General features: G+C 38.5%; 1 protein-coding gene across 2 annotated transcripts in view; it reads right to left on the bottom strand.

Moving 5' to 3' along the window:
• The window catches only part of AKAP13 (A-kinase anchoring protein 13), a 247,677-nt gene that overhangs the window by 73,696 nt on the left and 157,109 nt on the right, over positions 1 to 16,872 (bottom strand). The window contains exons 10-13 of one of the 2 annotated variants that reach the window (XM_021715342.1): positions 12,810 to 13,180; positions 4,975 to 5,040; positions 2,997 to 3,189; positions 77 to 185 (exon numbers count right to left, since the gene is read on the bottom strand). In XM_021715342.1, coding sequence (XP_021571017.1) covers positions 77 to 185; positions 2,997 to 3,189; positions 4,975 to 5,040; positions 12,810 to 13,180 — 739 coding nt within the window. The remainder of the gene's footprint in view (positions 1 to 76; positions 186 to 2,996; positions 3,190 to 4,974; positions 5,041 to 12,809; positions 13,181 to 16,872) is intronic. The other variant, XM_008063737.2, reaches the window with a different exon arrangement.

Raw genomic sequence — 16,872 nt, 5'->3', positions numbered from 1 at the left:
CTATAGGGTCTTAAAGCGAGAAAAATAATAGGAAAAGTGGTTATAATGTCATATATTTAAAAATTAGTATACTCACTGTCCAATCCAGGAGGGCTGATTGTCATTAATGAGATGGATTTTGTCAATGGAGAGGAAATGGCTGATGTACAGTAATTAAATCCCTGTTGTTTAGATCTGTGACAGGTCTGTGAAGTAAAAAAGTGAAGAACAGGTTCTAAGTACATGTTTCTGTACTTCTAGGTAAGCATGGAACTTTACATTCAAAGACTCAGTGAAATAAGGAGGTAGAGAGGGAGGTGAAGCACACAGGCTTCCTAGTCAGACAGACTTGAGCCAAATCTGCTCCTGCCACTGAACAGCTGCTCAACTTCAGAGTAGTTACTGATCTTTTCTGAGGTTTATTTTTCTCAGAAAAATAGGTAAAACAGGGTTAAATAGAGTTTCCATCATTTATAGTGGTTTTGTATCCCTCATAGTAACTTTTTCAGATTTATGTAAGTGCTTAATAAAGATCTGCTGGATGCACAATCAGATAAAAATAACATCACTGGAAATATCAAACTACATACAGTACTGATTCTTTGCAAATCTAAATATTCCTTTATAGAGATATAGTAGGATATCAGTAATATTGTTCTGATTTTAAAGAGTTGGAAATTGAGATGCAAGTAAAAAGTGTTTCAAGATCACAAGCAAAACAAAAGTGCATCTGGAAAGAAGCCTAAATCTCTTTCATTTCCTCTTCTAAGATTAGACTGATTCTACGTGAACAGAGTGTGAAAGGGTGCCTGAAATTTGATGATTCAACTCTCAGTAAATTTACAGAAGGTTTAAGACCATACAATCTACTGAATTGCAGAAATTCCTGCTACAATATCCCTACAGATAGTCAACTAGTGTCTACTAGCACACTTCTGGTGATAAGGGGCTCTGTCCCCCTTTTGTTTTGAGAGACCCCATAACAACTGTCAACCACCTTTAATTATCATCAATCCCTTCCCTTCATAGTAGAGTGAAATCTGCCTCCTTGTGATTCACACATGTTGAAAAGGAAGCAATGAAAAATCCATTACTAGCATGAACTCAGCTCAATTAGGCCAGGTTTCTGATTATTTAGAGCTTGTTTCACATGTAACCATGGAATCTGAGGCAAACAGTTGCTATGTTTCAAAGACAACTGTGAGGTCTGAAAAATGACCTCAGTGAAAGGCAGAGACATAGAGCAGGAAGTTGGCTGCAGGCAACTTGTCCAGATCAGAGAGATACAAGCAGCTCAAATACCCAACCTGGGGTTGCTCACAAGATAACAACTATGGGCAAACTGAGAGTTCCAGGAAGGCTAAGCATAGCAGGGCACTAAAATGTTGACAACTTCATCTAGAAAGACTGTATCAGGGAGTTCACTTTAGAAAGACATCAGTGGGTTTGTAAATAGAATCACAGACTGAGAGCTAGTATATCCCTTCAGATTCAGCTCAAGCGCTTATGTGTGACAACTTCAAGCCCATTTGAGGGACTTGCCTAAGGCCACATAAGTGACTGCTAGCTGAACAGTATTAAACTCAGAGCTCCTGACTGGTAATCTCACTGTTTCTTTTTTCTTTTTTTTGAGTTGGAGTCTCTCACTCTGTTACCCAGGCTAGAGCACAATGGTATGCTCACAGCCACCGCAGCCTCAACCTCCTGGGCTCAAGCAACTCTTCCGCCTCAGTCTTCCAAGTGGCTGGAACTACAGGCACACACCACCACACCCAGCTAATTTTTCTTGACTTATTGTAGAGACGAGGTCTTGCCAAGTTGCTTAGGCTGGTCTGGAACCCCTGGGCTTAGGCAATTCTCTTGCCTCCACCACCCAAAGTGCTGGGATTACAGACGTGAGTCACTATGACCGGTCTTTTTAAAAAAATTATAAATGTTTCATTTGGAGAAATTAAGATGCATCCCAGAATCCTTTTAGAAATTAATCCAAAGTCTCCTGACCCAAAAGGAAGAAAAAGAACTGGGATTAAGGTAGAATGTTATAAATGCATATTAATTCAAATTCTCAACTCAAAAACTCCCCAAGGTATTGTCAAAATTGCTAAGTGATAATGAGGAGACTAAGAAGATAAGAACTAAAAGGAAGTCACTCAATGTGGCTGGCAAGGAAGTCCATGACCTTCAAAACAGGAGTATCAAGAGAGTAGTAGCAGAAGAAATATGAGATGATTAGGTGGTGATAAAAAGAAGGAAAGGAGTGTAGACATTCTCTTAAGAATTCTGGTAGGAATGAGAAGCAGAGAGACTAGTCATTTCCTGGGCAGTATGATAAGAAAGTTTTGTTTTTTTTTTTCCCTATGAAGGAAAAACTTGGGGTATGTTTTAGAAAACTGGTAAATTTAATAATGATATATAACAAATTTCAAGACTCATTTTGCCGGGCTCGGTGGCTCAGCCTGTAATCCCACGCTTTGGGAGGCTGAGGTGAGTGAACTGTTTGAGCCCGCGGGTTCGAGACCCGCCTGGGCAACTTGGCGAGACCTCATCTCTACAATAAATCAAAAATTAGCCGGGCGTGGTAGCGCATGTCTGTAGTTCCAGCTACTTGGAAGGCTGACACGGAAGGATCGCTGGAGCCCAGCAGGTTGAGGCTGCGGTGGCCCAAAGCGGCCACTGCCCTCCAGTCTGGGCAATAGAGTGAGACTCCAACTCAAAAAAAAAAGACTAATTTTACCATTTAAGGTGGTAAAAGAAGGCCTCAGATAAGAAGGAAAAACCCAATTTTAATATTCTGGAAACTTATTCTAATTCTAAAACGTTTGCTTTGACAAAGTATTTAAATTTATACAGATTAATGGTATTCTTTAAGTAGTATTCAGTGCTAAAAACCTGCTTTAGTGTTAGATTAAGTAATTTTATAATCATTGCTACTAGCCTTATACTAACAGAAGTTTTGCCTTCTATGTCCATATTCTGAGAAATAAATTTTTTCCAAATTAGAAACAGTTCAGCCTTACCTGCTGATCAAACATCCTATGTTCTCTCTGGCCTGATTCCAGATTCTCTTCTGAAAGTGACATCAAAGAGTCACCCCGTTCCTCACCACTGAAAGGGTGTCTGAGCTCTTTGGTGTTTGCAGAGTTTACTCCAAGAGATGAAGATGGCTTGTTTCCAACACCAGCTCCTCCTGTCAAGCCTTCTAGACTGAAACTGAACACAGGGCACAAAAGTTAATTCATTTTATTTCTGGACCTCAGAAAGGAAGGAGGATACAAAATCCTTTTAGTTACAACTCCCTCGCTTGCATATTATTTCTCTATCACCTAGCAAAACTGTCTAAAAAGGCACACCATGAATGAATACCACCTACCTTTCTCCCATAGATATTGGAATACTGAGGAAGAATACAGCATTTGGATATTCTTACCTCATTCAGTTTATCCAAATGTTGAACCAGTTAGCACTGCTTTCTCAGATTTTTTTTCAAAATATACCATATAGACCATATTTGTCTTACTGGCATATTATTTATGTTTTTCTTTGATCTGATATAATTAATCTTGGCCAGAATCTAGCTCTACCGATGCCAAATAATTAGAATAGAGAAAATATTGAGCTTATGTAACTTTCATAAGGCAAACTGAGTGACTTGCTTTGTGTCCATTAGGCAGACATTTATAACTTTACATTCAACTACATGCTAGCTGATCTTTATAATTTTGCAGGTATGCATCCAACCCAGAGAACCTCTCCACACACCTGGCTGAACAACTGCTGACAGGCTTCCTGAGATTTGTTAGTTGCAGACAGGCACATATAATACTTTAAAGAATAAATGCTGGGAAACTACTAGGTTTAAGAGCAGTAAGAGTTGTCATTTTTGCCTGGATACTCGTAAAGAAAAAAAAAAAGCAAACAGGATCTGACATTTTAAATGGGATCCCTGGGATAAAGATTTGTGGTTGCAGAGTGAAAAGGAAGTTCTGTAAGCAGGAAGCTAAGAGACAGGCTAGTGATCAATCCTCCCTGGGGTTGCTAACTAGAATAATTCACATCTGTTACAACTGCAGTGGAAACCTCTTTAAAATAATCAAGATCTCAAAATATAGTTGTAGATGACCATGTTCTCAGTTAACAACAAGCAGGAATTGAATTTGAAGGTGTAGTGAAGCTATTTAGTTACCTCTGCTCAGGGAAAACTGTACAAATAATTGCTACAATTAAGTTCACACGTGCCAGTCCAAAAGGGCTTGTATTTTCTTTTTGTTTTATAAATCACTTACGAACCGAAGACATATATCTCTTTTTTCTTTAGTGGGTAAATTAGACAATAGATTTGTTTTTCTTATTTTGATATGACAATAGACACCATGTCTTTGTAAAACTCATTTTTAATAACAGGGATAGGAAGATGGGCTAAGTGAAGAAGAAATTTAGTTTTCTATTATGAATTATTTGGAAAGCCTAAGAAAACCAGCTCTATGCTTACTGTAAAACAATCCTAAAAATGTTTTATAGTAATTAAATCTGGTTGTTTAGTTGAGAAAAGAATATGAAATTATGAGAAGTCTCTGATTTTGGAATCTAAAAAGGCTGGTGGATTTGGAAGCATAATCAAAATTAGTACATTTTATTAGCTGCCTTGCTTCTCTCATTGTTTTCCTCAAGATTCGGGAATTCCTAGAATCTGGGAATCAAGACAGACCAAAACAAAGAGAAGTGGCCTACCATACCACAGACACAAGTCTGTGTAGAAAATACAAAGTCTACAGTCTCTTGAGACCAGTAGGATGGATGCATCATCTGACTCCTAGGCTATAATCCTTCAACTGGGTCACTGATACCCACAGCAAAGGCAATGGAACACTGTGCTCACAGACAAAGCAGGCGGCCCCTATGCATCCTAGCCATAGAGAAGCCAGCTCCAAGCCAGAAGCCCAGATGCCATAGTTTATGGTTCCCCATTTGGTGGCTGGACATATAAAGATACTGTACCTTCTGTAATTAAAGTCAGCACTCAGGGCAGCAGAGTATTGTACACCAGAGGGACACCAGCTCATACTGGGGATGACATCAAAGGCAGAAATAGAAACACAAGGAGAAAAGAGGAAACAGGGATGGGATTATTAGGTTTAAAAGAAAGGGCATAGCTAGAGACAGATGGATTTATTAATTAATCATCAAAAAATTTAAAAATCTAACACGGAGAATTTAGAAAAAGGCTAGAATAAGAGCCACGAAAACTTAAAATTGTTTTATTGATGTCATCTAGATAGTATTTTAGAAGACTACATGAGGTCTTTACAGTAGAACCAGTTTAACTTGAAGTCCGAGAATTCCTTCTAGTGAACCCTGGCAAAGAAGCCACCTCACCTGTGGCTTCCTCTACAGACATTCTCAGAGAACTATTTCACCTTCACTATTGGGAACAATTTCTCTATATACCTCATACTCTCACATCACCCCTTCCACACTATCTCTAAACCTGGACTAAAAGAGACAGTGATAAACTGCACTGCAGTAGGCGCAGAGTCATCAGTCTTTTAATGTATTTCCAGTAAGGATCCATCTAAACTACACATTTCATAGCTTTTGCATGATAAGCATACTCAGTCAATACTTGCATCCATCTTGAAACCCTACTCACTAGGTTATTATACTAAAGATAAAGCATATAACAATGATTATATATTTGCTTGTATATTAATAATAATGAAATTTTTTTTAAAAAGGGAATTCTTTGGTATCTTTTAATGTTTGTATCCATTTTCCCCCAAGATAAAAAAATCCATTTGACTATCTACTTGCTTGATTGTCCCAGTACTGATATCTGTTCTCAAGCAGCAAAGACAGAAAATCTGGGGTTGAAAATGCAAAGCAAATATAACCAGATAAAAAATATAATAACACACTTAAAATATTGGGTATTCTGTGAAGGGAACTGCACAAAAGATCAGGACTTTTGACTAACAAAAGCTATCATTTTAAAAACACACTGCTATGCTGGCCTTACAATTATAAGCCAGGAGTGTCCAACCTTTTAGCTTCCCTGAGCTACATCAAGTAAACTTTTGGCTTCCTGGGGCCACAATGAGTAAAGAGGAATTGTCTTGAGCCACACATAAATTAGATAATATAGTGTATATACATAATAGGATCTTTTAAAATTTTTTGTTATAAAGTTTAGAAAAATGATAACTAGTGAGCAACTTGACCCTGTTTTGGTAAAACTAATCTATCAATGCCTGGTTCGATGGAAGTGGTCATAATTCTTAGTGAGTTCTCAAGATGCTCGTCAGAAATGTTTGTTTGAATTTTGCTCTCCATGTGCTTCACAACTGAAAACAGCTGCTTACAAATGTATGTGCTGCCAAAAAATAATGTCATGAATAAGGCGTGATTGTGAACTTCAAAAATGGAACCAGGCATGGGGGTCATGAAAAAATAAAAGCTAAAAAACACATTATGTTAAACAACTTTGTGGGGCAGCTTACTAGCTGCCCTAGGCTGAAATAACCCAGTGGGCTGTGAGTTGGACATACCTGTTATAAGTTATATATATATATATATTTTTTGAGGTGGGGGTAGTGGGGTGTGATAAAAACAGAGCTCCTGGACAACTATAAAACCACTCAGGTCCTTCTGAATCTTGCAGATGAAAAAGCCTATGTTGAATATATTTAATAATTTTGTTTTTTCATCAAGTGGAGGTTTTTGGCAGAGGAAAGGAGACAAGAAAAATAGTGAGAAGATATAAAAGCAACTGCTATGGCTCTCCTGAACATGAATCTTTAAGATAACATTTAAAAATAATTTAAACAGTATCAATTGTTTTAAATCAGGTTAAATTACTAGTATAAAACTAGCAAGGATAAGAGCAAAAAAGCAGAAATACGCAGCTGTGACACCTCTCTAGTTTGGTAAGTGGATCAAACTAACTTATAATTTACTTGTGTGAGAAGATATATTTTACAAATACACACAAGACAGAAGTTCATTCTTGGAAATTATTATCTTAATGTCGAATTCTTTTTTTTTGAGTTGGAGTCTCACTCTGTCGCCCAGACTGGAGTGTAGTGGCCGCTCCCAGTCACCGCAGCCTCGACCTGCTGGGCTCCGGTGATCCTTCTGCCTCAGCCTTCCAAGTAGCCGGAATTACAGGCATGCGCTATCACGCCCAGCTGATTTTTTGATTTATTGTAGAGATGAGGTCTCGCTGCCCAGCGGGTCTCGAACCCGCGGGCTCAGGCAATCCACTCACCTCAGCCTCCCAAAGGCATGGGATTACAGACTGAGCCACCGAGCCCAGCAATGTCAAATTCTATAACAGTTAATAAATACGCATATTTACCTAAATATCCAATTTCTTTTAAAAAATAGAATGTGGTAAGTCAATAACTGAATATACAGTGTCAAACCATTATTCTTAAAAATAGTCTCCTACAGATTGAAACATGTCTTTACTTTCAAAATATGATAATGACATGGAAGACTGAGATGAAATTTAAGATGACAAGAATGAAAACAATAGGGAAACAGGAAGAGAGATACACAGCTTTTCAAAGGATTCAGGAAGGAAGCTGCAGATGGTCTATAATGCCTGACCTTCCCTGTAGGAGTAAATGCCTTTCATAATGTTTGTTTTATTTTGAATTGGGGTCTTACTCTGTCACTCAGGCTGGAGTGTAGCAGCATGTTCATGGCGACTGTAGTCTTGACCTGTTGGGCTCAGGTGATCCTTCCGCCTCATCCTTCCAAGTAGCTGGAACTACAGGCATGTGCCACCACACCCAGATAATTTTTTGGTTTATTGTTTTGGTTTATTGTGGACACAAGGTCTTGCCAAGTTTCCCAGGCTGGTGTTGAACCCCTGAGTTCAGGCAGTCCTCTTGCCTCTGCATCCCAAAGTGCTGGTATTATGGGCACGAGTCACCATGCCCGGCTGCATTTCATAATTAAGAGCATTTTTGAGAATATCCTAATTTCCTCAATTCATTAATTAATAAAGGCAGTATTTAATGGTTCTTTGGCTTTATTTTGAGATTGAGAGAGTTCTAGATTAAAAAATAAAAACAAATGTCCTTCTCCCTATCTGTTAATAGCTGTTGGAATTTTTCAATTTTACAAAACTTAAAATTTTACATCATATTCTTCCTACAAAAATAAGTTTCATTAAGGGTAAACTTGTAACTGGAATTGTTTATGACAGTCGCATATATATGCTAATTTGAACTGCATTCAGCAACTTGTCATCTTCTACCTTGAAATCAAGTGCATATTTTTAATAAGTTCAAATTGAAGAGCTTTAATAAAAAGCCAAATAAACATAACTCCAAAGACTATAGATACTTCTACCGAAAAAGGCAGTTAACAACTTGTTCACCAGAAAACTAACTTAAAAGGAGTCATGATTATCTGAAATTAATGAGAAAATTTGAGTTTAAATTCAGTTTTTTTGCCTAAAATCTGGAATTAAAGAAAGCACTCACTTGAAAAAGACAAAGTAGAAAAGATAACTATTTGCCTGCTTACCAACAAACAAAAGTTCTGCTAAAATAGTTAAAAAATACTTCTTTACAAATGTCTCCTAATATGAGAAGTTAACATCAATACAAACCTTAATTTTTGAATTTTTTAATGTTTTCCTAGCAATGGGAAAAATGTCACTATCAACTACTGAAAACTAAAAGTTAAAAAAAAAAATCTACCATTTGAAAAATTTGAAGCTAATCAGCACTTTTTGAACAGAAATTACTTCTCAACAAATAAATAATTAATTTTTAGCTTTGAAAATGACCTGGCCAAAAGTAATTAAGGAAGTCAAAGACTGAGAAATCAACTTATGCCTCTAACTTGCTTTAAGAAATTACTATATTGCCGGGCTCGGGGGCTCAGCCTGTAATCAGCACTCTGGGAGGCTGAGGTGAGTGGATTACCTGAGCCTGCGGGTTTGAGACCAGCCCAGGCAACTTGGCGTGACTTGTCTCTACAATAAATCAAAAATTACCCGGGCATGGTGGTACACGACTGTAGTTCCAGCTACTTGGAAGATGAGGCGGAAGGATCGCCAGAGCCCAGGTCAGCGCTGGGGTGGCCGTGCGTATGCCAGTGCACTCCAGCCTGGGTGAAAGAGTGAGACTCCAACTAAAAAAAAAAAAAAAAAAAAAAAAAAAGAAATGACTATATCAACAATGGAGTGGAAACTTCCAGGTGGCCTAGTAATGAAGTCTTTCATCATATTATTAAAGAATGTGTTGAAAATATTTTAGGGCCTGTGTACAAGCACAGTCACATTACTGGTTTTCCTTTTGTGAAGAAATAAAAAAGTTCTCTTCGGGGCCCATTTGACAACAAAGACAATTCTTTGAATTCTTCTAGAGAAAGTTGGGTGAAACCCTTTTACCAAAGTCATCTGAACACCAGTAAGCGCAAGATAAAAACATTTTTTTAAAATGTTTTTTAAAAGATAAAAATAGAATAGGATAAAACTTCAAATTATAGAAACCATTTTCTATGGAATGGACTTCAGCAATTAATTAAAAAGTACCCATGTTTTCTTTGCCTGAATTAGATGTACATTGTTTAAAAGTAGATGGTCCAATCATGGATTAAGCAGAATGAGATGTTTGTTAGTATATGCTCAGAGGCGATATGGTTAGTCCATCAAGTTAGCAAACTCTGTACCTTCTCCTATGAATGGGAGGTCTCCTGACAACATCCCCAAGAACTCGAATTGAACTGAAAATGAATGGTGGAAGAGGTCAGTGTTGCAGGTGAAACAAAATGGGATACAAATGCATGAAACATACAGACGCCACACTGGGAAGAAAGACAATCCCCAAAGGAAATAGCATGAGAGGTAAGAAAATAAAAGAATGTAGAATAAGAAAAATATCAGAACCAAAAAGGCCTGACAATTTCTGTGCTCTTTCCTTACTCTATGGAGTAAATTGGATAACAAAAGTTATACAGTTTCTTAAATTATACAAGTAAAAGGTTCAGAAAAAAAATTGCCATTCAAAACTTTAATTCAGGTTACACTATATGAAATAATACTGTAAGAATTAATCAAACTCATTAAAGTGATAATTAAAACCTAACTCTCATTCCAGTATTTCTAGAGGTTTAGGACAGTGATGGTAGGTAACCCTTCATACCAAATCCAAACAGGAGATCCCATGACCTTATACAGGTTGAATATAAATAACTTAGGTAATAAGGTTCTAGTCTCAGTTTTGTCTTAAGATCACCATATAATCTTGGGCAAATCATGTATTCAGAGCTTCAATTTCCTCATCTGAGCTACATGATTGATACAGTCACATGTGGCTCTAAAATCTAAGTTATGACAAAAGGCTCCAAAGTAAAATAAAGACAAATTGATCACATATATCAAATAAACCTTGACTGGGCATGGTGGCTCATGTCTGTAATCCCAGAGCTTTGGGAGGCCCAGGAAGGAAGATGGCTTGAGGCCTGAAGTTCAAGACCAGCCTGGGCAATGTAGAGCAATCCTTAGCAATCCTTGTCTCTACAAAAACCAAAACAAAACAACACTCAGCCAGGTGTGGTGGTGTGTCCCTGTAATTCTAGTTTTTTGCAAGGCTGAGGCAGAAGGTTGGCTTGAGTTCAGGGGTTCAAGGCTTAAGTGAGTTATGATTCCACTACTGCACTCTAGCCTGGGGGACAGAGCGAGACTCTCTCAAAAATTTTTAAAAATGAAAAAAATTCTCATTTCTTGTTGCTGTTATCATCTAAGATAAGGTTGTCTTTTTTAAAAAGTTACCCTTGTTTCAGGAAGAGAATTCTGGCTGGAGGGATTATTCTCCATGTACTTATATTTTCTATTGTTGTGAATGTCAAAAAAAAAAAAAGTACTGGCTGGGTGCAATGGCTCATGCTTGTAATCCCAGCACTATGGGAGAGCAAGGCAAAAGGAATACTTCAGTCCAGGAGTTCGAGACTAGCCTAGGCAACATAGTGAGACCTCATCTCTACAAAATTAAAAAAAATTAGCTGGGCATGATGGTGTGTACCTGTAGTCCCACCTACTGGGTAGGCTGAGGCAGAATTATTTGGGCCCAGAATTTGAGGTTTGCTCTGGTGAGCTATGATAGTACCACTATACTCCAGCCTGGGCAACAGAGTGATACTTCGACTTTAAAAAAAAAAAAAAAAAAGAAAAAGTACAACATGAATAAAACTGGGAAGGAAAATGTTTAGAAATTGCTTTTTATATAATGTAGGGTCTCAAATATATATAAAAACTGCCTAGTAGATAATGAACACTGCTTATTTTTAAGGTTAGCATCTTAAATGTCACCACAGAATAATAGGAAGTGTAGAAAGAACAGTTGACTAAGAGACCAGAAACCTGGATTCTACTGACCTTGGAGAAATAATGTAAACAATTTGCACTAGTCTCCTCATCTGCAAACATGGGCATAATACCACTCATGGACAGGACTAAAAAATTACATGAGAAAATGTGTCATAAAAAGAGTCTGGCCAGGCGTGGTGGCTCAAGCCTATAATCCAAACACTTTGGGAGACAGAGGTGAGAGGATTGCTGAGCCCAGAGGTTTGAGAACAGCCTGGGCAACCCGGCAAGATCTTGTCTCTACAATTAATTAAAAAAAAAAATTAGTCAGGTGTGGCGGTGCATGCCTGTAGTTCCAGCCACTTGGGAGGCTGAGGCAGAAGGATCACCTGAGAAATAGCAGGTGCCACTGCACTCCAGCCTGGGTAACAAAGTAAGACTCCAATAAAAAAATAAGAGTCTGGAAAGACTAGGAAATTAGCAAAGTGTAAGAAGGTATTCATTACTGTGAGCTCCATGAAGGCAGGAACTTTGTCTTTTTTACCTCTGCATCTCCAGAACCTAAAACAGTGCCTGGCGTGTATTGAGTGCTCAATGTATGTTGGCTGAATACATGAGTATTCACTCATGATTTGTTTACATGTACTTACAGTCATAATATTATGAGAAGGTTGAAGCATTAAAAAAAAAAAAAGCAAATAATTGCTCCAGCTGAGCTGTTTACATCAATTGTTTTAAAACAGCTGCCAGCCTCCTCCCTTAGCTGTTTTCCTCAGTGAGAAAGCAGCTATGGAATAAGCACACTCTTATAAGTACAGGAGGCACTATGACACTTGTTCTTTAGAGCTAAAGTCACCTGCTTAAATTCATCTAGGCAGTCAGCGGTCAGAAGTCAAATCCAACTTATCTTCTTTTAGCCTGCTTCTAAACTGAAAGACTAACATTGGGTCAGTTATAAAAGTCCCAAGATCATATGACACACAGGAAAATATCAACAATTTAATGACATACAATGAGTCTTATGTTCTTTTTAGAGTTAAACAATGATAATTTAGACTTCTATCAAAACTTTCTGCATTAGAAACAGATGGCTTTAATTCTCAGAAAGCAGGGAAAAACCTGGAAATGTTAAGATGTAAGGCTTTGTGTTTATTTCTTAACTCAAAATTGACAGGAAACTACTTCCTTCAATATTTTCTAATTCATGAATGTCATTAACACATCTGGCAAGAATAAACATTACTATTTACTAAATACTCACTATATGACAGCCATATTTAATTTCATTATAACAAATAATAAAGGAATTTTACAGATGAAAAAAATTAAAGCTCAGAGGGGAAGTGACTCGCTGAAAGTAAATTAGAGTTGGAGTCTGAACACAGGTTTTTGATTCCAAAGCCTACACTATGGTGTCTCCTAAATTCTTTTACCAATAATAATACCAAATCAGAAACTTCTCCAAAGTAAGCAGACGCTGAGACACTAAACAAACAACCTCCCATCTCACCTGCGGTGGTTCATTTCTGCATCACTGGCTGCATTTTTCCCAGGCCCCCAGCTGTGCCTCCGGAAGGGGGACAGAGAGCGCATGGAGCTTCTCAGGACAGAGCAGTTTGCAGGCACTTCAGTGATGCTGTCCATCTCCTCCTCCTCCATGTCACCTGGGCCAGCAGGTTCACTCTCACTCTCTCGACCCTCAGCTCCCACCCCATGGCTGCAGCAACCATTCAGGCTTTGCCGATCTCCGGACCTGTTTGACTTTGAAATCTGAGGGAGGGAAACATCGCTGCCATGAGAAGAATGTCGATCCAGGGAAGCTGTGTCATCAGTGGAAGAACTGGATCCAGTGATATCACAGACCAGCTGCTCTTCTTCAGGCTGTAATGGAAAGAAAGCAAGTATGGCTGAAACTAGCTGAACCAAGCAAACCATCTCAGTTACTTCAGATGAAGCCAATGGCTTCACAGTGGGTCGCAGGCAGGTAAGATCATAGCTGACTTCAAACAAACATAGATTTTTATTTTTAAAGTACAATCACTGCTGGATTCAAACCTCCTTGGGCCTCCAGTAAAGAAATGGTTTACGTTTATCCTCTTTCTAGAGGTACTAGACTAGAAATACAAACTTTTTCTTTCCTTTAGAGGAAAGAAAATCTAACTTAGGTTAGTTCTTTCAGTCAATATCATCAACTGAGCTGAAAGAAGCCCATCTAGCTTTGGGGTTTCTGCTGTATAATACTCTAAATCTAAGTAGTACTAGGCTTAACTTTTTTCTCCCCACAAGCTTTAACTGAAAACAAAGAGTCTGCTTGGCTACAATAATAATGTGAAATTAATATTCCAAAAGCAAGTCTGTGATTGTTCTTAGTGGCCTTTGAAAAATGCAGAATAGCTTACGAACTCACTTAAAGTCTGCCACAAATACCTAAACGGAAGAAAGCTGTTTCTTTTTCTTATTTCAGTGAGAACTGGCTGAGTGTTATGAAGCCAAACTACACATCAAATAATCAGTTCTGGAAATCAGGTCTTTGATAAAGTCATGATACTCTTTGCCTGCAACCTCTAGAACCTAACAGGAATTGTGCAGCTTCAGTCCTAGTAGCCTGACATTCTCTACTTGTTGAAAGACATCAGAACACAGATGCTTCATGGCATCCAACAAAAGATAAAAGTGTCTAAGAGAGGTACGATCATACTCTCAGTTACAAATGTGAGCATGGTCTTAATATCTTTATTTTGCATTCTTACTGGATAGGAAAGCAGGGAACAAAAGGGCATTCTGTGATTTCTTTTTTTTGTCTTTTTCACAATATTTTCCTAATTAGCCAGTCTAATCAATGTTTTAATTAAGAGTGAAAAAATTAATGGTTCTTTGAAAATAAAAATGCATGTGAAATAATAAGCCCTTTCAGCTTTGGAACAGAAAACAAGCCCCATACCAGGAGAAAGATCTTTTTAAAAGTGTAATAAAATACTTCAAAAGCACACTACCTTCTAAAGCATTCTTTATACCTTTTGAGCTGGATCTTGCCAGCTAATGTAAGATTTTCTTCTACTCTGCAGAATCCAGTTTCCTTGCTTTTTACATAATGTGTGGAATGAGGTTGAGAGAGAAGATGCAAGGGGATCACGAGAGGTCAAAATCCCTAGCCCAAACTGTCCAGTGGACTTTACCAATACACAGGTATGTGCAACAGAATCAAGATTTGAATCCATGTTGACTTTAACTCAAATTGCTATGCTACAATTTCTCAACCATCTTTTAAAAACCGTATAAGAACAAGATCTCAAAGTCCTTTCACTGGGTCCCACTATAAAATAAAAGTGTGCTTCACCAAGTAATTTGGAAAAAAGGGGGTAGCTATTTTTTAAAAATAAAATTACTGACTATTCTTTTTAAGTTAATGAGGAACTGACATCAGCATCCCAAAGGGTTCCTATTTGTGGGGCCACTCTCCACAGAGAAGGACAATGCAAATAGTCACAAATACCAACCTTACAGGACACTTTAAGAATGTCTTAGCTTTTTCACTGTGCTGGGTTGAAGAGTGTCCTCTTCAAATATGTGTATTTCTCAGAATGTGACCTTATTTGGAAACAGGGTCTCTGCAGACATAATTAGTTAGGATGAGGTCATACTGAAGTGACCCTAGATCCAACATGACTGGTGTCCTTATAAGAGAAGAGACAGAGAGACACACGGGAGAATGTCATGTGAAGACAGAGGCAGAGATTGCAGCAATGCGTCTACAAACCAAGGAACACAAGAACTGCTGACAAGCACCAGAAACTAGAAGAGGCATGAAACAGTCTTTCTCAGAGACCCCAGAAGGAAAGCAACCTTGCTGCCATGTTGATTTTGGCCTCCAGAACTGTGAGATAAAACATTTTTGTTATTTGAAGCAACCCACTTTATGGTTATTTGTTATAGCAGGCCTAAAAACTAACACACTCATTCTTAGCTGACTAAATTTCTGATTCTTAAAACAATGCCAAGCGACAAACAGGATAGACATCAATAAAGCAAAATGTGTGACAAGTCTGTTCCAAAACACACAAGAAAAACTTCAGAAAACAAGATCTCAGTTGGGTACGGTGGCTCATGCCTGTAATCCCAGCACTTTGGAAGGCAGAGGCAAGAGGACTGCCTGAGCCTAGGGGTTTGAGACCAGTCTGGGAAACTTGGTCAGACTTCATGTCTACAATAAATTAAAAAAAAAAAAATTAGGTGGGCACGGTGGCGCATGCCTATAGTTCCAGCTACGTGGAAGGCTGAGGTGGAAGGATCACCTGAACCCAGCAGGTCAAGGCTGCGGTGGCCATAAGTATGCCACTGCATTCCAGCTTGGGTCACAGAGTGAGACTTCAACTCAAAAAAAAAAAAAAGAAAGAAAGAAAAAGAAAAGTAACAAGATCTCTGAGTCAAAGTTCCCACTTACCCATTTCTCATATATTATTCTTATAAGTTAGCTCTTCTCAGTTTGGAAATAACCCACAGACTGTTGAAAAGGTGATTCTTCACTCTGGCATCTAGTCTTGGAAGGACACTGCCTTGAAAAAAGACCTGCTATCTCACTGGCGCTTTACTAATCTGAAATTCATGAAACAAACCACTTACCCTTTTAAAGACATTAAAATAAAATGGAAAAATTTTTCTAAAAGTAATTTCTCGGGAGGAAATTTTTTATTTTATTCTATTTTATTTATTTATTTATTTTTTGAGTTGGAGTCTCACTCTGTCGTCCAGAGTGGAGTGCCGTGGCACCCTCCCGGCCACCGCAGCCTCGACCTGCTGGGCTCCGGCGATCCTTCCGTCTCAGCCTTCCAGGTAGCTGGAACTACAGGCGTGCACTACCAAGCCCGGTTAGTTTTTGATTTATTGTAGAGACGAGGTCTCGCCAAGCTGCCCAGGCAGGTCTTGAACCCGCAGGCTCAGGCAATCCACTCACCTCAGCCTCCCAAAGTGCTGGGATTACAGGCTGAGCCACCGAGTTAGGTCTAGGAGAAAATTTTTTAAAAGGGAAAATCTTTGATGACTCGTACACATACACATGTAAAAATACATATGTACATATACATACACATATGCTATACATAGTTTGTCTGTAATATATCCGCAACAGCCTTTCTTCCTGGTGTGTGCTATAACATTTCCTGCTTTTAACTCTGATCTCACTAAAAAATGCTGAGGGAGTCTTCACTATAACTACATGATTTCTTTAGTCTTACACTCCTGGTAAGAATAAGGTTTACACAGAATAATATTCTTTTTGTGTGTGTGTGAGTATGCAGGGCTTTATTTAAAAGACAGGAAAGCTCCTGGCAGGGCAGCGGGAGGGGACCCGAAGGGGTTTTTCCAGAATAATATTCTTTTGTGTGTGTGTGTGTGTGAGTTGGAGTCTCACTCTGTCGCCTAGACTGGAGTGCAGTGGCCGCTCTGGGCCACCGCAGCCTCGACCTGCTGGGCTCCAGCAATCCTTCCGCCTCAGTCTTCCAGTAGCTGGAACTACAGCGCGCACTACCACACCCGGCTAATTTTTTATTTATTGTAGAGATGAGGTCTCACCAAGT

The sequence above is a fragment of the Carlito syrichta genome, unplaced genomic scaffold (assembly GCF_000164805.1).
Source record: "Carlito syrichta isolate Samal-C Ts95f unplaced genomic scaffold, Tarsius_syrichta-2.0.1 Scaffold307019, whole genome shotgun sequence".
Lineage (NCBI taxonomy): Eukaryota > Metazoa > Chordata > Mammalia > Primates > Tarsiidae > Carlito > Carlito syrichta.
The sequence above is the reverse complement of the archived record's forward strand: the minus strand, read 5'-3'. Positions and strand labels throughout refer to the sequence as shown.